This window comes from Chlamydotis macqueenii, chromosome 9, assembly GCF_036417535.1.
Source record: "Chlamydotis macqueenii isolate bChlMac1 chromosome 9, bChlMac1.mat, whole genome shotgun sequence".
In the NCBI taxonomy this organism is placed as follows: domain Eukaryota; kingdom Metazoa; phylum Chordata; class Aves; order Otidiformes; family Otididae; genus Chlamydotis; species Chlamydotis macqueenii.
Window position 1 is genome coordinate 2,149,351 of NC_141564.1, and position 25,763 is coordinate 2,175,113.

The 25,763-nt window shown below is 44.3% G+C and overlaps 1 protein-coding gene across 1 annotated transcript; it reads right to left on the reverse strand.

Annotated features, from left to right (window-relative positions):
• Positions 1-462: 462 nt before the first annotated feature.
• LOC104480780 (guanylate cyclase soluble subunit beta-2) lies at positions 463-23,938 on the reverse strand. Its single transcript, XM_086754836.1, has 17 exons — positions 23,863-23,938; positions 23,342-23,421; positions 14,574-14,647; positions 13,658-13,752; positions 13,296-13,456; positions 12,810-12,909; positions 11,434-11,654; positions 11,241-11,346; positions 9,720-9,823; positions 8,180-8,396; positions 6,224-6,544; positions 5,356-5,504; positions 3,446-3,592; positions 3,051-3,205; positions 1,969-2,183; positions 1,759-1,881; positions 463-929 (listed from the first exon to the last, which is right to left on the reverse strand). The coding sequence occupies exons 1-17, from the start codon at positions 23,936-23,938 to the stop codon at positions 778-780; spliced, it is 2,496 nt and encodes an 831-aa protein (XP_086610962.1). The 3' UTR covers positions 463-777.
• Positions 23,939-25,763: the final 1,825 nt, after the last annotated feature.

Genomic DNA, 25,763 nt, shown 5'->3' on the forward strand with positions numbered 1-25,763 from the left:
AAAAAGTTGCAGCTTGTTTGAAGGTCTCAAACAGTTTACAGGCCTTGAATGGTCCTTCAGTGTTGTGAGGAATTCGGTGCTACGTAATTCCACCGTGTGCCTGGCTTTCCACGATCTCCTAAGCACAGCATGGGCAGCTGGTTCAGAGGTGGGTTTTTGACTGCTGTGTGCTATAAAGTACACAATACTACCTCTTCAGGATGGAAAAATACAGGTTCTGCACTTCTACTGCACAGTGCCTTCACCCAACTGAAGACCTGGTAAGAGATCAAACTGCAATCGCAGTTAAAATGTAGATCAAACGCCACTGAACTTACACAGGAAAGTTGTTGGCTGTGCTGAAGTCAAGACAGATGGTCACTTCAGGGAATGTTGCTTTTATGGGAAGTGCTCATTTGAGTAGGAATATTTCTAGCTGGATGAGTCACCTCCTTCTCAATTGCTGCAATGAGATACCAAAAAGTGATTTTTACGTAGGGATGATATTCAAAGACATGGCAGAGGCTGAAAAATATGTCTTTGAAGCATCTTGTGGCATTTTCATTCTCCAGTGGGACAGTGGGAGTATTATATGGCATGTGTAGACTCACTTAAAAAAAAAATCCTCCATTTCTTTTTGCTGAAAACTGTGATGAAATGTTTTTTGCTTTTTGGTTTTGGTTTTTTTTTTTTTTTACAAAAATTATGTGGTACTTGATATACAAAGTCAGTCCCACAACAGCAAAACACACTGAATCATAATAGAATTGCTCTGTTTAACGTAAAAAAATAAGAAACTTAGAGTAAAGTGCAAAAATTAGAGCGAACGTTTCTAATCTGTGGCTCTTCAGCAGATGGTTTGACTCTTCCCTGGTTAAGAGGACAAGGACCATCATCTGCATGCTGGTTGCCGTGGAGACTCCCATCGCTTTTGGAATCATAACTTTTGCCTGAAAGGAAACACTCCTTCAGCATGAGTTTGTAATGACCACAGAGGTTTCTGTTTGCCAGCACACCATATACTGGATTAACTACTACATCAAAGCAGGTGGGAGGGAAGGGAGCAAAGCATTTTCTAGTAATCAGTGACAATGTATTTAATCTGTATAAAATCCACATAATAAGCAAATAGATTACAAGATTAGGTGGTTATGGCATCAAATCCATTATCTCTCTTTCAGTATCAAGTGCTTCAAAGGAGGATGAACTTGGCTTGCAGAGCATGGGCACGGTAATAAATCCTTCTGACCTCTAAACCCTCTAAACCCTTCTAAACTTCCTCCTTGACTCCTAAACCCTCCTGTAGGAGACCAGTTTGAGGAGCAACAGGCTAGATAAACAGAGGTCTCTCTCTCTCAAAAGCTTGAGTTGATAAGGGTTTCCCCTTAACTACAAATAATAACAGCAGCTTTTCTAGGAAAAGATATTGTATTGGGTTTGCACAGCAAGGTTTTGGTACGTGAACATTTGGGTCTGCCCACGCAAGGAGCTGTCTGCCATTGCTCTGTTCTGTCTCCACTGCCAGAAGGATTCTGGGGTTCGACAGCTTTGTCAGCTTCTTTCTCCCTAGTCCACATTTAACACCCGGGATTGCTCTGAAGGTGAATTTAGCCCTAAACAGTGTGCAGAACAGTTAGTTTCACCAACATGGATATATTGGCCTGAATTTGTGGCTTGAGTGAAAGAATGGTTATTCAGAAAAAGAACAGAACAAAACTGCAAGATTAAGCCTCAGCTACTTCCTAGTTCTGTTGTCTTTGCTAGATGGTCACTAAATACCTGTTAAATCTGCAATTTTTGCTTGATTTCTTCTCCTGAGGTTGTTTTGTGCATCTGTGGGGCCATCAATATACTTCATTGCAATGGCTGGGGTCTGGTCCTTCTCTGCCTGAGTCTGAGTGGCTGAAAGAACAGAAAAGAGCATTTAATTGAGTTGGATTAATGTTCATTTGTTCAAGGAGGGGAAAAAACATGTTGAGTTGACCTTACCTAGCTGATGACAATTTGGTATTGCTTCAGTCCTGCCTTCCTGAAAGGACGGAACAGATTCATGGCCAGGATCTGTCTCTTTCATTGGCCTTCCCATAATCTCATTCTCAGTTGCAGTTTTATTTCTAAGGAGGAAATATGTGTGCATTTTCCCTTTGCCTTTTACTTCTATTTCTCCTCGTTCAGTTATCTCAAAATTCTTGTATTTTAGGCATCTAAAATAGCAGAAGCAAAGTGACACATGAAAATTCCAGATTAGCAAAAATGACACTGCTCTGTTTGAGCAGAGCTATTGCCGTCTAAGCAATCAAATCACAACAGTCTGGGAAAAACAGTATTGATCTGTGAACAATGGAGGGTTTTTTTCAACTGTTTATTCAAGCCTGCTGTGCTTTTATAGCTTTACACGTACAGCCTGATCAAAAATCAGTGTGTCGCACAGTCAAATCCTTCAGTAGGGTGGAGGGTTCTCATCAACCAATGAATAGAAATGAAGACCGGAGGCAGCCAGTATTAGTTAGACAGAAGTATCTCCAGTCGTTTCATCAGAGAAAGCAATCAGGTTCATCAAGCATGATGTATTCCTGGTAAATCCAGACTGGTTATTCGCAGTTGCCTTCTTCATCTGTCCAAAAATAGCTTCCAAGAGGGCTTGATTTTCAGCGGGACTGATGTGAGGCTGAGCAGTCTATAGTTACCCAGCCTGTCCTCCTTGCTGTTTATCAATATAGGTGCAATATCTGGCTTTCTTTTGTTATGCAGGATGTCAAATTAAATGCTCTATCTTTCTAGCATCTACATCACTCTGTTGGTACTTCCAAGTAAGCTATCATCACAGTTAATTTTTTTCCCCATATTTCGCTGTCTGGGATTGAGACTCTCAAACCTCTGTCTCCATATAAAAGTGCATTTGAAATAATCAGAACAAATAAAAACTCCGCAAGCAGTGATTTTTCTTTAGAAGTAAGCTGCATAAATCAGTGACTAAGGACAGCATCATCTACATCTGAAAGCTGCAGCTGTCAAGGCAGGGGTTTTTAGCAGAGATTTTAGCAGGAGAAGTTTCCATCGTAGTTACTCACCGATAGGCGCTGGAGCTTAGATGAATTTTACTCGGGACACCGTGGCTCTCCATCCGGGAAGCTATATTCACCGTGTCTCCAAACAAGCAGTAACGAGGCATCTTTTCTCCAACAACTCCAGCCAAGACAGGACCTGTATGGATCCCAACTCTAATCTTTACAAAGACATAAAACACCCCCCAAAAACGTCACTTGTTATTTAACATCTTTCTTAATGCTATCCAACCACCTAAAGCTTGTCCTAACACAACACTGGACACCAGTAAAATATGGAATATCCACAGGGAGAGGCTCTTTGTGAGAAATGCACCCAAGCGGGCCAACATCACTGAGGAGTCAGAAGCCTGACCCAAGAAGCAGACAGACACACGTGCATCTTCGCGTTAACCACTTACTTGGATAGGATTTCCAGAAACTGGGTTCTGCACTCCTTTAGCTGCTATTATCATCCCCAAGGCAAAGTTAGCAACTCGCTCAGCGTGACTGGGTACGGGCACAGGGACCCCACCGACCACCATATAGGCATCTCCAATTGTCTCCACCTTTAATTGAGAGGGACAAGCAGATGAGTATGCCATGTATATATATGTATCTTGCTCAGGTTAGTGCTTTGCTGTCTGGGGCTCTTCTTACCTGCACAGACTCCCCTTTCCTTCTAAAAGATGTTTCCAGTCACGAAAAAGCTCTAGCGTATGTGAGTTTCCGTGAGACAGGGATCCTTTCCTTGACTCCACGGTACAAATGTCAATGCGTTCTGCTTACTTGACCCATTTTAGATAGCAGTGTGAGACCCTGAGCAGTAAGGGATGCTGTGAAAGTTTCAGACTTCTTGCCTCCCACTTGCTGGGGGCAGACCTACATGCAAAGAACTATCCCCGGGCACAGACTCCTGAGACAGGAGGTTACCTGATAGCAGGATGCTATTAATTAGCTCTAGTTCACAACTGGAATTAAAAACACTCTTTTTTTAAAAGTTACCATAAAGCAAGGGGGTCTATTCACTGGTGATTATTATTAAGGGATGCACAAGAAATTAAGAAACCTCCAATCTCCAGGATGTCAGAGAATGCAAAGTGTGAGCCAAGCAGTTCAGGAGCATCCTTCCTTACAAGCAGCTGTTTTCCCACAATGTGCTACAGCCTGTGAGACAAATGCTGAAGGGTTCATTCTCCATCAGGCATCCAGTCTCCTTGAAGTGCACTTTACGGTGCCTGAGAAATACTTCAGGGTTTGTCCCCATACCAGAGATTTTGCTGGCAACAGGACTGTTTGAAACAGAGAATTCTCAAATGTTTAAAATTCAGTGTAAAAGATGGTAAGGAAATTTTCTATACTGCTCTTATGAGACTTCATTGCAACATTTACCATCAGTACATAAGAGATGAGTTTAAATTAGATTAATTGGATTTCTTAAAAGTGAACGCAAATACGAGAGCGGGAACATAACTTCATCTTTGGGTTTGTTCATTAACATAATGACTTAAAACAGTTCAGCACATCAGTCTTGAAAAATGTGTTCCTGCACATGCCTTCTATCGAGATAGCCAACCCCACAGTAATGCCAGGAATTTTCTGTAACGCATTAAAAACAACTGTAAAAAGCTACTAATGCAAATAGATATCCTAATTTTTTTTTGACCGTGGTAGGAGATTTAATTTCACAAGATTTATTCATAACTTCAGACATTTATAAGCTTGGGCCAAGTTTCTTTGATCGGTTTCAATATTTCATGTCTTTCTCAATTCCCTGAAATAGTAATCTCGTCCTCCCTCTCCGTACGCTGGTAACCTCCTTCAATATTAATAGCAGTTATATACAGGCATCAAAAGAAGATTATTATAGTGACAGATAATTTACTCATGATGTATGATTTAGATAGAATATGATGCTAATTTATCCTAAAATCTGTGGGCCATATCCTGGATGCTTCAATTATTGAATACAGTTTTCTTGCCAAGGCAGAAATTCTTCTGATTTCCCAGTACAATTTATTGCAGGATGAAGCTCTTGCCTTGCCCGAGCAAGGAATGAAGGAGATTTGGATTTCAACCTTTACTACTTCTGCCTCCCTAAATATTTAATGTGCTGGGGACAGACAGAAACGTAGGACTTGCTCTTCAGCTCATTAACTCTGGGTAGCTCTGGAGATGTTAATAACGCTATTATTAATGTCAGCCAGGGTTCTGATCCTTCCAGCGCCGTCTGGAGACAACAGGTACGTTACAGTCTACATCTAATCAATGTTCTTGGAGGTCAAAATCTTTTTCCAGACTATTTCAACAGCCTTTATCGATCAGCACGTACCTTGTACACGTCGTGCACTGTGGTCAGCCTATCAAATTGCAGGTACATTGAATTTAACATGAGAACTATCTGAATCGGCTCACACTGGGCACAAATGTTGGTAAAGGTGACAACATCGCTGAATAATATGGTGCACTCCTTGAACTCTCCTGTGAGGAACAGAAAGACGAGTAATAAATAATTGTAATGGCTGGACAATCGCAATATCTCTTTGAGACCTGTTTGCAAAGATTATTTTCTCATTATTCTGTTAGGATGTACAGCGTATCAGTCGTAATACTCATATACAGGTGTGTATATGAGAGAGAGATGTTGACACAAGCACATCTCGAACAGTCCAGACATCTGAATACATCCCTCTGTCCATCTATATTCAGGATATACTTAGCTTTTTACCCCTAACTTCATATATGTGCTTACGAAAGATAATTTAAGTGCCATCCTTAATAACGCTGGGAATCATGCTGACTGTAGGTTTATAGACAGCACAGAGGAGCTAAGAGAATTTTGTAGGTAAAACCAGTTTCTTTATTCCTTTCCATTTTTGAGCCCTCATTTCCCACATCAAAAACAAAATCTCAGTTTACTGTTGAAACACTGAATTTTGTTCCCTGAATGTGCAGCTGCTACCACCTTTCACCTCCTAGGGAAAAATTTTGGTAAATAGCTTCCAAAGCTTTGTTTGAAATAGGAGTCTAATCTTATCAGTGAGATGAAGGGTCTGCGGTCCTCCTCCTACCAATGAATGTCACCAGGCAGAGAATGTACTCCATGACTGTGGCAAAGGGGCTGAGCCAGCACCCCGGTCTCTCTATCACCATCACCTGGTGCACAAATCATACATCACAAATGGATCCTGTTCATTCACCTGCCTCAACTCGCTTCCCCTCTTTCAGCTGGTTGGCCACGTGCTGAGGAAGCATGGCATAGAGCAGAGCTTCAGTCTTTTTCTTCTCTTCCTCCAGGTGCTTCGACAGTACGCGCAGTTCTTCCTTCTTCCTCTCCAGCTGGTTAGAGAGCTCCATCTCTGCCAGGCGCTGCTGATTGAGAAGAATCAAATCCCTGGTCACGTCGTGAGGTGCAATATCTGCGATATGCATCTGTCGCTCCTCCAGTTCATGCAAAGTGCGAAGCAAAGGTGAGCAGAGGTAGAGCATGCACTGCAGGGACTCCATCCAGATCATCTGGCCTGTTCGAAACAAGGGTAGGTAAGAGTTTTCAGCAGCTTGGACTTTATCATGTGATGCTCAGTACTACCGATGGTAATTTTAGTTCTAAGTTCTAAGGACAGTGACTTTTTTAGGGTCTGGGTCATCACAGGAATTACTCCTGTTTCCTGGAATTAGAGGTGGACTTGTCTGGAGGAGGTACACTAGGCAAATAAAAAAATTTGAGGACCCAGAAAGCAGGCAGGCAGTCATCGCAACTGCTGGGCAGAGCCCACCCATGCTTCAGGTCCCTCCTCTTCACAAGGAACCCCTGTGCTCGCAACAGCTCTCCTCTCCTCTGCTCTGCTCCCAGTTCTTGAGCTGTTCCTGAAGCCAGCCAGTCAGCATCACGCACAGGGGAACTGAGACTCTCAATGACTAGGTTAAAAATTTAAAGTTTCATTTCGCAGTGGGTAATATGTGGCCCCAGTAAAGTCAACGGAGCCTTCCCCCCTGGAAGTTGGAGCTTTCAGTCACTATCATCATCTAAATAAGCAGGTACAAAAATGCCTGAAAGGCAGAAGGGATTTTTGGTGACGGGGTTGAGGTTTTGTTTCTTTGTTGAGATTTGGTTATGGGTTTGATTGTTTTTTAATTATTATTATTCTTTATTTGCTCAGTAAGTATCCTTGGTTTCTGAACAACAATCCAGGAATTCCTATTTCTTTCTTTCTCTCTGGATGAGCAGCTTGAAAACTAACAGGACTGGAACATCAGACATACCGTATGAATTAACCCTGACAGCGTAACAAGTAAAATTGTACCCATGACTAGTTACAAGTTCCTGGGTTTGGTAACATCACTTTTTTCAAGGTCTCCCTAAACTCTTTTCTTTTTTCTGAATCTCAGGAATACCAGATTTGACACTCATTATGTAAAGGTGAAAGGAGAGGAGGGAAAATTAGGTCATATTACATAGTTCAGAGAAGCAAAAATTGAGGTCACAGAACGTTTAAACCAAATGTCATTATAGTTAATTACACAAAGCAGAGAACCATTCCAGGCTCATTCCTCTCAGTAAAAAGAAAGCAAGTAAAGTATATTTTTTGCTAGAACAATTTTAACTGGTAAACTCTCATGTAATGTTGGGAAGGGGGCAGTGAAGACGGAAATCAGAATCTGAAAATGTGACTACAAAAAATAAAAGCACAGCTAACTCATCTTTTTTTAGTCACATCTGAAACCTAGGCAGTAGCAAGTAACTCCCCTCAAAGGCACACACTGAGAATGAATCATGTGTTCACATTTTAGGAATCAAAATGCATGGAGATGCAGGGAAAGCCATTTCTCTCCTCCAGCTGTAGCAATGTCATCAGGACTTTGTCTCTAAGCACCACCCTCATCCCCTGCCCCTCGCCAGGCAGACGAGAAACGAGTGCCGGCAGGAGCGATGCTTGCGGTGTGTTATTGCGGGAGCGCACAGCCCACGTGTCGTTATTGTCTGTACAAAGACGCAATCCAAGATCTGAGATCCTAGAGCCTCAGTGAGGCAGTTCACACACCTGGAGTACTACAAAGGATGACTGCAGGCTCCTTAGAAAGGACAGGCAGGCAAGGACTCCAGCATAACTCCTGATTTAATACAAACACTTATGCTATTAGAAACAGTGAAATACCTCTCAGGTCTAACATTGGCCGTTGTTTCCACGACTCTGGCATCATCTCTCTTCTAGTCTGGAAAACAAACTGGCTGTTGATGAATTTCTGAATGCTAGAGATGGTGAAGGGTACTTCTGGGTGAACGATACTGAAATAGCGATCCAAGCAGATGCCCATGGTCTGAAGGCCAGGTACAATTTTTTGGATGCTCACCCCAGCTTGCTTCACTCTGAGCTTCAAAAGAAAATACAGATAATGTGTTATAATTCATAACCTAATAATTCAAAACTATCTGCTATATTATCCTTGCTTGCACGTGTGTAGGCCTGACAAATAGCCTTACAGGTAGCTGCAAGAGAAAATCAGAGATACCAGAGTGCATCCTGCATTCCAAAAAGAAAATAGCTGTGGCACAAAATGTCTTGGCAAATATTAATTTTCTAACGGATGCCGTGGGTTACCTTCTCTTAACCGTTGGTGTGTAAAGGTTTAGTCATTCTCTTTCAGCCTAATGGCCATATATGAGCTCTTAACTCCTGCAGAAATGTCCACCGTGCTTTCACTGCCTGTCATCAGTCACTGAAGCTCTGACCCAGCTACCAATAATGGGTGCAGGACTTGCCCTTTTTCCCACACTAGTTAATTTTATCAAATTACACTGACTGGATGTCTTGAAAGGTTTAAAACTCCAAACTTCAGCTAATGTGGACAGTGGCATGAAGCAGACGACATGCTCTGGAATCTCTACCAGTGTGATACCAAAAGATGTTCCCTGAGTGACTGTATTCAGCTTTCTTCTGCTGTCCTATCCTCAGCTCCTCCTTCCTTTGCTGCTGTCTTAAGCTAATATTCTTTGCACAGAATTGGGAGCAAGAGGATCTGTAGCTTGGTGGGAACCCAGGCTAGCTGGAAAACAGCCAGTCCCTGCCAAGGGAAGGGCAATTCCATTGCTGCAGAGTATGTGTGCACAGAAGAGGAGACTCAGTCCTACCCCGGAAGATAAAGAGACTTTTTTGGGTCCAGTTCCTACTAGATGGTGTTGCATGTCTGCTTCATTTAGTAGGTTAGCCGGCTTTTCCCAGCAGAAGCGCATAGGAGTAGACTCAGGAAGCAGGTAGAGCCTCAGCTGCGAGCAAAGCCTTACAAAAGCCGTTGGTAGATTAGTAACTGGGAGGAGAAGGTGACTAGCTGTAAGTATGAAGGATGGGTCATGTCTCTGGACTGTCCAAGGACAGGAAGGTGGCCAGAAACCTCAGAAAATTCTGTGTTTGGTAATGGATAGACTGCTGCAATAAGCCTTGTTGCCATATCTGCAGCTGTTTCAGACATGATAATCTCAGTAAATTCAAAGGAGATTCCTATCTGAAACGATCCAGATTCAGTTGTTATGAGTGACTCTTACTGCATGTCTCTGTACAGAGCACGTCTGTAAATGCTACAGATGAGCGTGCGCTGCATACCGAGCACACGCAGCAGTGAAGTGTAGGACAGTCAAACGAAAGACAATTACTATATGGTTTATGCAAACTAAATGCCCTTACCACATGCTTGTCTTACCTCTTTGTCGAAAACCATATGAAAAGGAAGTCCGTTGCAAAATGCTTTTGGGTCGATCCAGAGGCTTTTGGGATAAACAGGATCAAATCCTCTCAGGAGCTTACCTGCGGCAAGATAAATGCGGTTTTTAATGGGTTGCACCTCATAAAAGCAGTCAGCATTACTTTTTAGCAGTCAGTGAGACAAGACCCTATATCATATTGAGTAAAGACAAAGCAAACAGTGTGTGGGGCCAGAAATGGGCATACATCTGTGCTAAATGCTCCACAGTTTAATACACATGAAATTATGTGGAAACAATAAGAACAGATGAGCAACTGTAGATGCGGCGGCTCTATGAATTTGCGCGTCACAGCAATATAACACAGCTATATCCCACAAAAACGTACATAGAAGCGGATTTAATATACTTTGCTAGCTACACTTATGGAGAAAAACCCAGCATGATCTGGGTCTCAGCCTCCTATACAAGAAGAACTCTAGTCTGTAGCATAGAGACTGAATTACTGATATTTTTGTAAAGTTAATAAAATGAGTAGAATAGTCAAAAGTGCTCATCTGACTGAAGCACCCAAAGCCTTTGATTGTCCAGTAACCCCCAATAATCAAAAGGATTATTATTTCAAGTGATCTCTGTCCCCCAGAAGGTGGCCATGACAGTTACTCTGGTAAATTCTGCTTGATAATAAATGCTCAAGTCACTTACGAGACCGGTGAAAAAGATCAGAAATTTAGGACCCAACTTCAAGACCTCTTACTGCTTCAGGGGAAGTCAGTGCGGGTTTTTAATCTTTCAAAGTCTGGCTCTTGGTAACTCTTGCATTTATTGTTAAAGGATTTTTTTTTAATTAAGAATGCTACTTTAAAATGTTATTTTGAATACATATTAATTTCTTACTCAATATATCTGCTCTTGTAATGCAAGTGGCATTGCACGAGATGATATCAGGTTCAATTTTTCACTTCTCCCAGGATCCAGACAGCTTGGCAATACTGAGCTGGATTCTCATTCCTCTTGAGGAATCAAAAGATCCTAACTGCAAAAATCCTTCCATTTTATGAACATATGAAAACAGAGATTATATCTTTATAAAGTATATGTTTATAAACAGAGATTGCTAGATTAGCAGTAGATTTTTCAATAGTGGAGGGTGTAACTTGGCTTTTAGAATTCACTACAGTTGATAACTTTGGAAGTTATCCAATGTATCAAGTGTACCACACGATGACATTTTATAGAAGAATACTTTTCAGAAGAAAACCCTGTTTAAGAGACAAAAGTGACAGGTCATATTCCATGTAAGTATCTGTCATTACTAAGCATGCTTATTATCTGCAGTTTTCCTTTGATTAACAATGTCTAAACAAAAGAAACTTAACCAGAAACATTGTGAAAAGACGCAGAGGAAATATGAATGATAACTTCAAAACGGATGGGTGGGTGGAGACAGGGAGGCTTACTGGCTTTCTTCTTGAAGAGACTCAGAAATGATGCCAAGCTCCCTCCCAACGATCTCTCACCTTTTCCTAATGTGATCATTCCTCTTATTGTTTTCCAGTGACTTTTCTTGACAGGACAAACAGAGCTTCCCCTCTCTCTAATTGTATTCTTGGCTTTTTCAAGGTCCTGTTGAAATAAATCCAAAGGGAAATTCAAGGGTGTTTTTATTTTAATCATATTTTAATAATATAGTGATAATGAATATTAAAATACCTCTGTATTCAGTTGGTTCTCAATTTGCTTTTCAGAGTCAGCAAGGTATTGAGGTGAGGAAGAAAATTTATTTCTTTCCTTGTATAAAAAGACAGGGTTTTGAGTGACAAGAAAAACAATATGTTCTTTTTTACCAGTTCGTTCTTCTTCCTCTGTTTGATTGACTATTTCCATTGAAATCTCAGTGTTAAAAAAATCCAGGGCTGCTGCACCAATGATTCCTGAAGGGGAAACAAAAGACAACGTATGGCCATGAACAAACACTTTCCATTTTCCCTTTCAGAGGGCCCACAGTGGAGTTACACCGTTTCAGGAATTGCTTTTCCTAAGGACTCTGGAAAAATAAATCAACCTCCTCTTACCTATGTCATTCCTACTACTGTTGCCAGGATAAGAATGTACAGGAGATAAGCCTTAAAGTAACTTTCTTTTGTCTTGTCTGATGACAAATGCTTACTTTCACTAGAAAAAGCTCAGCAGGACATCTGAAGAATGTGTCCAAACAGTCATACACAGAAATAACATGAATTCCTATTAACCCAAAAAATGCACAGTGTCTAAAGAGATCCTGCTATAACAATCTATTTCGGTCATTGCAGAACGTTTTCTTTTGAAAGGAAGGAAGTATCTTTTTCATGAAGATGCACAATCAGTCCTCTCATTTCTGCTTAGCTGTTAGGCAAAATACTGGACAATGACGTGAAAAGCTCTGTCTGAAATTCCAAATAGTTCTGCGTTTCAATAGGAATATGAAATGAGCTTTGACAAAGGGGGAATTTTTGATAAACTTCTAAATTCAGCAGCATCTATGAAAGAAAGGAACATGGTCATCTTTCACAGACTTACAGCTGTATAACCCTTGCATGATTACAACCGTGGAGATTCCTCTAAATGCCGGAAAAAGATTCAGTTTTGAGCAGCGTTCAATACTAGTTTTACAGATTGGATGTACTGCAGGAATATTTACTGCAGGATGGATGGATGCCTTCAAATAAAATATAATTTGTACTGTAATTTAAGGAGCATGAGTTACCAAGAACTAATCAACAGGTAGACACAACGCACACGACGAACTTTAATTTCCTTCCAGGAAAGGAATCCTATAGGAATTCTATCGGAGGAAAAGACACCTATGTCCTGGGTTGTCATATCATAAATCTTGACGAAGCCACTGGGAGCTAGGAGTGATCAGGCAGTCAGGGAAATACCAAAGCCAGATATCTGGTGACTAAACCCTACCAGGCTTCAATTCCATGACCAGTCCTCATCTGAAAAAAGATTCTGAAACAGCAGCAAAGTGTATCTGCAAATATATGACTACCCCGTACGTATACTGTGTTACTGGCTGAACTGTACTCTGTATTCTGTCTGATTACCTGGCACTATATGGCACAGACCTCTTCTGTCCGAATAGTAATGTAAATGCATTGACCCGTCTTCGTTCTTTTCTACTCTAAAAGATGGGGCATTCATCTCCTGAGGAAAAACAAACAAAAACAAAACTTCAGGATCTTTTGCTGGTGAATTCCACCAGTACAAAAGCATCCTGTGTCTTAATAAAGTAAGCAGTACTCTGAATAAGCTGAAATACAGAAAACTAAATATGCTTATTTGTGAAGGAAAATCTACTGTGCGTTACAGCCAATGTACAAAACAATATCTAATGTTGAGCAATACTCAGAAAAAAATAAGATTATGAAATATTGCCCTGACATTTTGGAGTAATCCGTTTCAGAACACAGGAGAGCCTGTTGCAGCATCTTTTTCCATGATTCGTTCACATTTATGAGATGTTCTTCCTTCTGTTGCAAACTCTGGCAGGGTCCACCCATATCTGCTCAGTAATTACTACTTGAACTTGCCTGGTAAGACAGGGACAGGTAGCTGTGCAGTGCATCCAGGTTCTCTATGAACTCGTAGAGATTTCCACCCAGCGTCCTCAGCATGTGGTCATAGCCTGAGCGTTTACAGAATTCAAAGAAATACTCTCCAAACTCCCTCAGAACCATGTCAGCAGGAACACCTAGCAAAATAAAGACACCTTAATGAACGAGAAAGGCTTGGAAGTTCTTGAAATGCTGTCAGGAGGATTAAAAGTGAAAGCAGAAAATTTGCAGCATAGGGAGGGCATTTCAAACAGCGCAGGAGACTAAAACCTGGGCTGCAGTCTCAGCCTCAGCCTTGACCCAGTATGGTTCATTTTTGCAGGCATGGTGACACATACCTAATATTTTGCAGACTTTGTCGACGAGCTGCATTGTGATCTCATCTTTGTAAACCTCAAAAGTCAAGAAAGAATCCTGGACTCCAGCCTGCAGTCTGCGACAGAGAAGACAATATTCTTGTCTCAGCAGTGTTGTAAATATAACATGCTTGGGTGACACAGCTGGAATTCGCTAAGTGCTGTTTGTTGTTAACCCCCTCTTTAACCTCCTTCAGGTGTTATACTGGAACACGCTACTTCCCCTAATGCTTTAAGAGTGTGGTGTAACATGGCCGAATGGTGGTGTCTACCTCTCCGCTTCCACTATTTCACGTTAAGGTAAGTTCTTTCAAGGATGAGGGCATCGTACTGTGGGGGGGCTGGCGCAAGCAGAGTCTTTGTCTTCTGGCCTACTGCATGTTGTTCAGTGTGGCCACAACATCAAGCTCCTGGGTCTCTGCAGACTTGACTGGCTTCAATGGCTCATATATATATATATATGTAAGTACCATTTTTATCTCTTTATCCCTTGGAAAATGCCATAAAGCTGATATAGTAAAGAAAACAATAGAGATGATGTATTTAGCTGCTTTTCTGAAGGTACTACGATTAAACCAACTTCATATCAAGGATGACATCTTTTCAGTGTAATTACTTTTTGATATTGTCACAGTGAGCCAGCGAGTCTACTGCACCGTTGTCTATAAGACTAAATGTCATCCTTAATTATCTGATATAACAAAGTAATTGGGACAAATTACTATCAGAGTATGAAGTGTTACAAGGTAAGAAACTCGTGCTTTTGCCCTTCTAGTTACTTCTGATAATTACTTGAGATACATATCGGCTGCCATTTACCCGTGAGAAATTACAATCCTCCGCTGTTAATTCCTGAGTATTTTCTTTCAGTACACCACATTTATTGCGAACACATTACCGTAATTTTTCCCACGTTTCTTCGCCATACTTTTCAACCACCAAAGACTTCAGGCAAGTATTTATAAATCCGTACTGCAAAAGCAAATATAGGAACACGGAAAAGACATACTGATTTTTCAAAGCACAGCCTAAATGCCGTCTTTTTGTGTTAAAGATGCGATGGCTAGTTTTATATGGCAAGAGAGAATGGAATGACGTTTGACTGCCGTTACGCCTTTCCGTAAGCCGCATCGCTTTGACCTCAGCGCTTCGCAGGCGTCCAGCGAAACGGGGCGAAGGCGTTCCAGCCGGTTTTGTGGAGAAGGGTCCGGAGACCCCCAGGGCCAGGGCCCGGTTTTGCCACCACCCAGGCCAGAGCACTGCTCCGGCGCCCGGGCTGGGGGTTAAGTCTGGCTTTGCCGTTTGCGTGAGTACCGACAGAGCCTTACACCGGAGATTTGGGGATAAAAACGTTGAAAAACAGTCAGGAGCAGGAGCACAGCGGCTCCACGGGCAGGTGGGCCCGGCGGGGCCCTCGGGCCAGGGGCCACCGGCAGCGGCCGGCTGTCCCGCCTCGCCCCCTCCGTTCCCTGCCCGCAGCCGGTTTCGTGGAGAAGAGGGTCCCAACCGCCCGCCCGGCCCCGCGGAGCCCCTCCTGCACCCTCCCCGGCCGGGCAGCCCCCAGGCCGCCGGCGCCCCGCTCACCATTCTGCCGCCGCCGGCTCCCGCCGCGCCGCCTGCCCGGGGACGGTGGGGATGGGGGGGGGCCCAGCCCCGGCCCCCGCTGCTCTCGCCCGGCGCGGTGGCAGCCGCCGAGAGATGGCACCGCTGCCGCGTTGCCTGCTCACGACAGCCTCCCAGCCCCGCTTCCCGGCTGGGCAGGGCGCGGCGGGGCCGCTGGGGCGAGCGGCCGGGAGGGTGACAGGAGGGGAGGGCCTCGCTTGCCAAGGCCGCCTTCAAACCGCTCTTAGCAGAGCGGGAGCGGCCGCGGTGGAGTCGATAACCACGCTTTCAGGAGAGCAGGAGGTTTTTAGGGTGAAGCAGCACCTTTCCTTCGGCTGGTGGGTGCTGCCGTGGGCCCGACATGCGAAGGCGCTTGGCCAACGCTTGCCCATGGCGCAGGCCGTCCGAGGGGAAAGGAGAGCGGCAGGGACGCCGGCAGGAACGCAGGGATGGGGTTTAGGTGCAATGGCTTCATGGCTTTTAGTGCCTGGCAGTGCCATCTCATCTCCTAGATTTATTTCTTTTTTTTGGAAGAGCTATTGGTAGGTCACCTTCAGGAGCGGATCCTGAGAGGACGCGGTGGAGAGCCACGTGCCGTACGTGTTCGGCAGGCACATCGGAGCCTGGTGGCAGCCGTGCACCAGGCACGGGCGCTGCTTTTTAAGCGTTGACAGCCCTCCCGCCAGCCCTGTCCTCCTACCACCTCCTCCGTGCTCCCCTCGCCCTTTCCATCCCCCAGATGCTGGGGACTCTTGTGAGACCTCACTGGGATTTTTCTTCCCAAAAGCTGTCTTCTCAGCCAAATACTGTTGGAGACTGGCTTTGGAGAAGAGAAATATGAAAGCCAGTGTTCCCACAGCTGCGCTGCAGAGGGCTAGCTTAGCACAGAAATATATACACAAGCCCCTCTGCGTTTCCTGGGTGTTATCAAGTATTTATTTGAACATACACCTCTCAGAGCTAGCGTTAGCCAGCGTAACAGGTGATCTATCTCTCGGTTCGCTGTGGTTGTAGGGAGCGTCCGTGCCCACTGCCAGCAGCTCTGCAAGAGGCGGTGCTGGACCTGCATCCCGCATCCCCGCAACCCTGCATCCCGCATCCCCGCAACCCTGCATCCCCGCAACCCCGCATCCCGCATCCCCGCAACCCCGCATCCCTCATCCCCGCAACCCCGCATCCCTCATCCCTGCAACCCCGCATCCCCGCAACCCTGCATCCTGCATCCCCGCAACCCTGCATCCCTCATCCTTGCAGCCCCCATCCTCTAGCCGCTCATCCCTGCATTCCCTCATCCCGCATGCCGCAGTCCCCATCCCCGCATCCCGCCCGGCGGCCCCTAGGTGGGGGCCTCTCCCCGCCGTTGCCGCGGAGCTGTTTTCCCCGCAGATGTAGGGCTCTCCTCAAAAAAAAAAAAAAGGGTAAGTCCCCAAAAGCCCAGTTTTAGCGATCTTAAGGTCAGTCGCACGGCTGGACTCCGTGCTTTAAGCAACTAAAAATAATCAGATTAGGAGTTCACGGCTGTCAGCGCCATCAGCACCGATGTACCTCGCCATGAGGTTACAGATTTTTTTGTGTGTATGTGTGCAAATTTTACCCACATAGGTCTGCTGTTGATACAAATGCAAATAGTTTGCCACTAAAAATGACAAATCAGGAAGATAAAGCTAAAGGAAATGGAAGAGGAATGAGCACCACATCATCTACGGTTTGTATGGGTTTGCTTATTGCCTTCAATATATAAATAAATTTATGTGAGACATAAATAAAACTATTTTTCAGGTTTATACAATCTGAGTCGCTGGAGGGATTTGCAAATAAAGTAAGTACTTTTGTATCTTCTCTTCTAGTACTTCACTAACTTATGGTATATATGATACCTAAATAAGCCATACGGTGATTTTTAGTAACAAAGATTAGCAGCTATCTAAAGATTTGGAGATGCAATTCAGAGAAGCTATCCAAAATTCAAATTAATACCTGTGTACTACATCTGTATCGCACAAGGTAATTCATAGTGGAATTGAATTTATCGTTATTGGTTAGTGAATTGATCCAACTATTTTTGCAGGTCCGTTAGCTGTTAGGAGAGAAAATTGGATCAAGAACCTTCAAGCCAGGCTTGTTTGTGCGCAGGTCATCGGGCTGCTCGCCCGTCGCAGCCCACAGCCCATCATGTGCCCTCAGCAACCTCTGTCATCTCCAGCTGGATAACAGAAGCCTTCCAAGTAAGAGAATGGAAAGCAAGGGAGAAAAATGTATAATGCACTTCTGGTGTGACTCTTTTTAAAATTTTTTTTATTCCTCTGGCACGATGTAATCAGTGCTTCGTAGAATTTTGAAATCAGCAGCTATTTCCGTCACCAGTCTTTAACCAAAGACAGACCACCCTACGTGTTTCTGTATCTCAGCCCACTCTGCGTAAAACGAAGACAACAATACTCCCGTTCCCAATATGCTGGTGTGCTGCAGTGACAGCGACGATGGTCTGTCCTGGCGCGGTGCACTGGGGTCTCCTAGACTGTCCCGGGCCCCGCTGCTAACCCTGTAAAATTCTACGACCTTCCCAGCAGTTTGTCAGCAAGAGTGGCTTATGTTTCTTCTGCCTTTGTGGCAAAAGAGCCATTAATTTGGAAAGAGGGTGCTGTGGCCTTGCAAAAAAAGATACTCATCCATACCTGACAAAAATAATTACATCAAGAGCCAATTTCCCCTGGCCTTTTGTTGGGCTTGTACCCAGCTAGTACAAAACAGCATCCTTGAGCACGAGGTAGCTCAGCAAAACAAATGGGCTCTCCGCAAAAACCGTGTACGCTGTTTTTTTTTAATTAGGTGAGAGGTGAAAATACGCCGTACAGCAATTTATAACTCCTGGTTACAGCCTTGGAGAACGCAGTCCTCGACTTTCATAGTCCGTGTATGCAAGGACGTCCTCCTTTTTGCTGCTTTTTCTTTCTGTTGCGTGATTATTAGCAGCAATGCAAAGCCATATGTCAGTTGCCATGGTGGAGGGGCTGCTCCCGTAACCGTCTGAGCAGAGCACATTCTAAACATTGCAGTCTGGAGCCCAAAATACCGCAGCAGTAACAGAATCCTTTCTCCAAGTGGCTGCCAACGCTCTCTCCTACTGAAGACCCCTAGGACGCCGTCCTTTTTAGCACACTTCCTTCAAACACAGCCTCACATCCGTTGTTCAGATATCATGTGTTCACATTTGTCTTGAATTAGCCTGCACAGTGACTTTTTAGCAACTCAAAGAGAAAAAGAATCTGTCCTTGTACCAGTGGGAACCAAAAAGGAAGTTTTATATATATATGTGTTGGTAGGCTTCCAGTATTTCACGCTACCAAACCATGGGGACAGCTGATGTGGAGTCTAAATTAGGAATAAAAATAAACACAGAAGATGCACTGCCCTGCATAGTTTGGATGGCTCCAGTTTTTGAAATATATATTTTAAAACCCCAGGGGTTATATCTGAATTCTTATTAAAGACCCTGGGCAAAATGTAAATGGTGCTCATGTAGGCTAACTCAAGAGGGGTGAAATTGTACTACTGCAGGCTTTACCCTTTCAAAACTCCAACTCCTCTGGTTAACTGTTAGGCGGAGCTGGAGATAGGAGCCTGGGTCAATGGTATTTGCACCGGCTTTGCCAATCCACTGGGACAAGTTACAGGCTCGGGTCCAAAGCCTATTCACAAGGGCCCTTTACCACACTGACAGGGAGGGAGTAGAAGAAATGAGTGATTTGCTCTGAGAGCTGGATGGCCTTTGGCACTGTTCCCTCTCCCCCAGCTTTCCGCACGTGCTGCCGTGGAGTTCCTCTCTCCCCGAGCGTGACCCTGCCTGCCGCTTCCCTTCCCCGGCCGCTCGTCCTCTCGGAGCTGGGGAAGCCAGAGCTGCGTCCACGAAAATACGCGTGATGCAAAGGAGAAACAGGCCCTGTGGGTACATCTGCCGCGTGAAACTTTCTACGTAAAGTCTTTGTGCGTGTTCCCCTGGGTATTTTCTTTAGCTTGCCTCTGGTATCACTACTTCCATTCAAGAGCTAGCATCCAGTATCTTTATTTTCTAAATAGAAAATAGCTCATTGGTTGTATTTTTGCCTCTGCTAGTTAACAAAATTTGTTCCAGCTTTAACACCGCTGCAACAAGCTACAAGGAATCATTTGTCTTTGCCTGGGCCAGGCTCACTTCTGCTGCAGCTCACAGTCGGCACAGTTATCTAGGAGACTGGAAGAATGCAGTCAAGAATAATGCAAAAAAGGGGAAAAGCCAAGGCTCGTCAATCTTTGGTGGTGTGCTATTATGTCTGCGTTGTGCTCTAAGCCACGTAGCTTGAACGTATTAGCGTATGAAGCTGTTTTGTGTTGCGCCTTTGGGAAAGCAACTACAAACTTTTACGGTGCTTGTGTCAAACGACGGAAGGGCGGGATGCCAGCCCGTGCAGGCTGTGCTGTTAAATTAGGTTGTACCTGAGGGGTCCAGGGTGTATTTCTCTTCCATCCCCTCAGCTTCCCTTCCCTGTGCGTTGAACAGAGGGCCTTTCGGGCGCTACTTATGTCACCTGTCATCTGCTATGTCATTCATACCAACCCCAAGGGCAGAGTTCAAGAACTCAAAGCAATTTTGCAGCACGTCCCCAACAACGTCAAACCGACAATGACTGGTGAGTGTTGGCAGTAGCTTTATTTGGCTCTATGTCCTGGTCCTGTCCTTAATATTGTGAGAAATTGCTGCTTTCTTTTGGGAAATGATCATCCAGCTATCCTCTGTGGTGTATTAAATATCTGGGGGCTTTGTTTTTAAGAGGTGGACTCAAGTTTTCTGTGGCTGTGGGTCTTAATTACACCTGCAACTGCCAAATTACAAATCTTTTTCAATACACTGATGGTTTTACTTTCCTCTTGTCTGAGTTCTACCCCAGCCTTCATCTCATCCAGCCTTGTTTCAAATCAAATGGCTCGCTCTTCTAGGGAGCTTTCTTCTTGGCTGCCCTTTCCCACTGAACCACCTACTGCAGATGCTTTATTGGTGCTTTAGATGTAACATTCAGCTTCCTTGCTGCTTGTGCTCCTCCTAGTGATATTTTGCAACAGTATTAATTATATAGCTTACTTAGATTTCTCATACCATTATTAACAAAAAATACGTGTTTACTCCGGCTTTCCTCATTTGGACTGAATCTGTGAGCTATATCCCATGTGGCATCTTTGACTGAAGAATACTCGGATCCATTCTGTGCAAAGGTGAAGTTTAACATCGTTTTTTGTCGATAGGGACAAACTGTTCTACAGCTTTAGGAGAGGCACAAGCCCAGCACGGTCTCAGTTTTCAGAGGACTACACCTCCCGTGGTCCCAAAGAAGAACTGGACCTGCGCTTTGACAGTGACGCACTTTGGGAAAAGAAGGAGGTATACAAAAAATTTCCCTTGCTTAAGCAAGGGAAGTAAAGTTTGTAAGTAATTAGGGAGTGGTAAAGAGGGAGTAGTAAACTCTTCTGGAAAATCCAGGTGGAAATCTGCAACAGTAATACAAGGGAGATCCAAAGTGCAGAGAGGCAGCTAGGGAACTCTAAGGAAATTGTAGATTGGTCAAGCAGAAGGGCTATGACCAGAAGTTTTTAAATGTCAAACCAAAGATGGATAACAAGTGAAAAGAACATAAGTTCTAAAGGAGAAACACAGATGTGTAAAGAAAAGGAAGATTGAAAGAATGAAGTGCTTGCCTCTGCGGCCAGTGCGTCCCCATGGGTCTTTAAAAGCACAGGGGGATGAAGGCTCCTGTTCCTCCCGCTCAGGGAGAAATGCTGCAGTCAGGTGTGAGGAAGGCGATAGGCGCCGGTTGGTGGTTGGAGCAGCTTTATTTGTTGTAATGGGCTCTACAAGGGGCGCGGGCTTAACTGGAGAATGAAAGCGACCCGCCTGTCTGTGGCAGGGTGAGTTGGTGGGAGAAGAATTTCAGACGCAGACTAGCTGAGAGCAAGTAGTAAGAGGTAGCTGAAGGTAGCCTTGTGTTTTCTGCGTCTCCACCTACAACTGTAATCTCCTTTTTGATCTCTCCTTTCGAAACTGTAGGTGTTGGTGATGATCTAACCAGCACCTGACTCGCCAGCCATTTGTCCTTGGAGGGCTGGGTAGGGATGAGCCCAGCTGCGTCGTGCGACGGGGGGAGCGGCTGCCACCCTGGCGAATCCGTTCAGAGGATTATCCAGAGATCTCCACACTGCTCCTTTCAGCCTTCCACCACACCCTCGCATCCAGTCAATGATGAACAAACTTGAAAGGTACAGTCTGTCGAGTTGATGTGCAAAGCGGAGAAGAGATAAGCTCTACATGACTGAGAAAACCAGAGGAACGATCCCTCTGATGCACTTTTGGATATTTATTGTGTATTCTGTCTTCCCTGTGTATCTCTATACAATGAATCAATACTGTAATGCAGGAAGGTCCTTCCCCCACAAATCAGAACAACATTGCCAAACCAGCTGCCATTAGATATTTTAAAAGATTCACCCTGAAGTTTAAATTGATTTCTGCTGTGGCTGATTACACTAACCCTCAGGAACAGAAAGTACATTTTTGTAAACTAGCTATGGTAAAAAAAAAAAAAATAATCTTACTAGCCCAGGCTAGCTCCTGAAAATGCACTGCACCTTTTTGGTCTGTTTATAACGTGCTGTGGCTAGCCAATAGCTCTTATGGGTTAACGGAGACAGCAGCAATCTTTGTTCTGGTTTTGGGTTTGTGCTTGGTTTTGCCTTGATATGAATACAAGCTGTAATACAACAGAGATTTGGAGGGGTTTAATATTAAATGTGGAGCTACATATATTTGAGATCTCCAGCAATTCCCCTTGAAACTGATCTTTTCTCCTCTGGTAACTGGTTTTGCCAAACACAGCGTTTTCCGTTCTTGACTTGGACCATCTTGATTTCATAAAAAATAGTTCGATATAGCATGCCTTTGAATGAGGCAAGGGAATAAATGTTTCTCTCTTATTTTAAGATGAATTATTTTGTTGAAAGGCCACTTTGTTTAGAATAAAAACGTATATCTGCACCTCTCTCTAGTGTGCTTGAACTAGTTCTGCCCCAGCTGGATGAAGCGGTTTAGTTGTAGCAACAAAGAACACGACAAAGACTGTAAAAGCTGTCCAAGAAGCAGGATGAGTAGCTTGAGCTCAGCTCTAGGCCACTAGTAAGGTCAGGACTGGCCAGTTAGTCCATGTGTGTCCCATGCTCCAGTGTAGATCTGTCCTACGCTTGGAAACAGGCATCGTCCTCATGATGGGTGTAGCAGAAAGCTGCCCAAATCAGACTTTGCAACTGCAGCTAACCCCTTACTGCTGCGTGTGTGCCAGCTTTGCTCCTTTTTTCCCTGACCAGGGCTGCTGCATTCACTGCTGAAAGCAAGGGAAATCCAAGTCCCAGTCTTTCCTGGAGCTGGGCACAGGAACTAGGGTGGGACATGGCTGTGGAGTTAGTGAAGTGGGATGATGTGTACATGCAGATGTAAACCGGGAGCTGCACTGTAATACGAATTACGGTTCCAAGGTGCGATGCTAGCTTTGGCTGCATGGAATAATACAGAGACAGCCATTTGTGAGCGTGTAACGGTTTCAAAGCGTGCAGGATCACACCGCTGCTGGAGTAATTTGTCCTCTCCGCTGCACGCACAGCAGTGCCTCCAGCCCCGCAAGGAGCGTGCTGTGGCTTTGCTCGCCTCCTTTGTTGCTCCTTGGCTAGTTTCCCCCTTTCTTTTCTCCCTTCTTTTTTCCTACTCTGACAGAACAGCCTTCTGGGAAAGGGAAAGCTGAGTATTTCTGAAGCACTGCAGCGCAAACAAACCAGCTCCAAATGAACCTTGACTGGGAAAATCTGTGCCACATAGCATAGCGTACAGTATGTGCAAGAAAAGACTGCCAGGCTGGTGAGGAGCCTGGAGGGCCAGGCATCCCCACACTCCTGTGCCAGAGAAATAGGTTAATTTGTGAATTAGTTTTAAAAAGTTAATTTATTTTTGCTTGAGGAGCCTGTGCGCTGTATAAAGTAAACATCTGTTACCAGAGTATGCTGTCCCACCTCTTCGAAGCCTCGTACAAGTGATACTTGTAATGCAGGTGAGTGCTCGTGTCCACATTTTCCTAAGGGAAAACAGAAAAACAGTGGAACATGCAGTGGGGTACAGGGGAGATAATCCAGCACATAGCTCCAAAGCTGCTGTGTATCTTATACATACCTCCCAAACATCAGATCTGTACCCTGGGCCACCTTCTGTTAGCTGAAATGAGCAAGTACAAATGTAAAGCTGGAGAGGTGTGAGTTTCTAATAGAAGCAGAACCACCAAGCAGCTAACTGGGAGGAGGCTAGCTCCAACTTGTCCAGCTGTTCTGTCCCAACAGCTTGCCTGATGGTGTAATACATTAAAAACAAGAGCAACGCTGCTGTCCGGTAACGTGTATAGGCTAGTTACCACAATCTTAACTGCACCTGAAAGCAGAAATGCGGGAAGGAATATCACAGGTGGAGCCAACCCAAATACACAGCAACAAGTCTTTCAAAGGACTGGCCATTGAGACGGCACCCGCTAAGTTATATTGGCTTCCGCTGCTTCCCAGACCTCCTCTCGCTGCCCCTAAGCCAGCGGCTTCGTTCCTCATTTTTGCCCCATGGCAACAGCCAGCTACCAAAAATTGTAATGGAGTTTTATGCATGGAACTTGCCGGGGCTTATAGGGCAACACGTCTTCTCTTGCCTCACCTCTAAGTACCAGCATTAAACAGAGAATATCACTGCCTGCTTCCACACCTAACGTGAGAGAATTGTTAATTGAGTAAGTAATATTAGACTGCCTTTTGAGGCTGTCTTTCTAATCTAGGCTAACATCCTCAGCTCTATGCCTTGGTTCCCATGCTTTGGGGATCAGAGATGGGAATAGCAATGGAATATTGTGATGCCAAAACAGCACCTGGCCCTGAGCAGTGAGGTCACTGATGTCATGCAGGCTGCCCGGGCTTTGGGCTGGTCTGACAGGTACTGCTTATGGCATAACCGACTGAAAATCTGTCCCACGTTCAGGATTGTTCCTATGACCTCTGCATCCTCTTGAGCATTGCAAGTATTTCCTTGCACAATGCTTGAACAAAGGGAAAATGAGGCAGAGCTGTTTGAACAGCCGTCCAACACCAGAGCACTTTGTGGTCAAAGTAATCCTGAAGAACCTTTCAGATCCGTGCATGTCACCAAAATATAATTAAGATGCAGGATTACCCAACAGAGCTCTTGATTCATAGGACTAGGAGTGATGAGCACCAGAAAAGTAATAGATTTTTATTGGGTAATCTGGGTGTTTGGATGCACAATCCTCCAAGCCAAGTCATTCTTGCAGGCCTGGGAAATCCCTGAGTGACGATTTCTGCCATTGCCACGCTTCTTCCTTAAAACACAGAGCAAAATCTTCTGCATTCCACCCATCACGTAATACCAAGGAGAAAACACTGAGTGAAAATCCTGCTCTCATGGTTAAATTCCTGCCAACCTAAAGTAGACTTTTTTTTTCCTTACGGCTGCAGAAACAAGACCTTGGATGAAGCTCCTTTCAGCAATGAGTCTGATCGAGCGTGGCGTGCATCTGCATCGCCACGCCACACGCAGCAGCTGGGCTCCAATGGACATGGTATGCAAGTAGGCCTGAAAGGCATATTAATTTTTAATTAAATGTTGAAGTTTCAAGTTTAGAAGGCTTCCTTAAGATACGTGTCAGTAATATGTATGCTGCTATAAATGAGGAGATAGGTCTTAAGCTATGTATTGTTGGCAAGCGAACTAAAACTCTCTACTGAGAATAAAAAATATGCGTGTATATATGTGGGTATATATATAAAAGTATATTTTTAAAACCAGACATCTGGTTATTCAGCAACGACTCCGCAGCAATGAGAGCCTCCTGGTTTTGAAGACATGGATGGTTGGGGCAGCTGCGCACAGGAGAAGGAAGTCACAGAGGTTGGTGCAAAGAGTTTTGAGCAGAAGGGAAAATCCTAAAAATAATGGCATAAGCCAGTGCTGAGACGCATGAAAAGAGTTGGCAGAGTTACGTGAAGGACTGGTTGGTATGGCATAGATTCCGATGCGGGGAAGGCTGACTTGGATTTTTTTTTTTGTTGGCAAATATCTAGGAAAGAGAAGTGGAAGAGGACATGAAGAAAGAGACAGAGAGCGTTAATGGTTTGGGGTCTGGAGAGATATGATTAGAAAATTAATTTTCCCTGTGGAAAGAACTGCATCTATTTCACCACATGGTGTGTTGGGTTTTTTTTTCCTTATTTTCAGCTATTTAGCCCTCTTCAGACCATGCTGGCTTCCTAGTGAGTTTTTTAGGAGTTTGTCAGAATGTATGCAGAGCCAGACTTTGATGTTCCTCTCTTCTTTCTGGATGCTTTCCTACAAATACTAAAAAGTGACTCTGAAATACCATAGTATCTC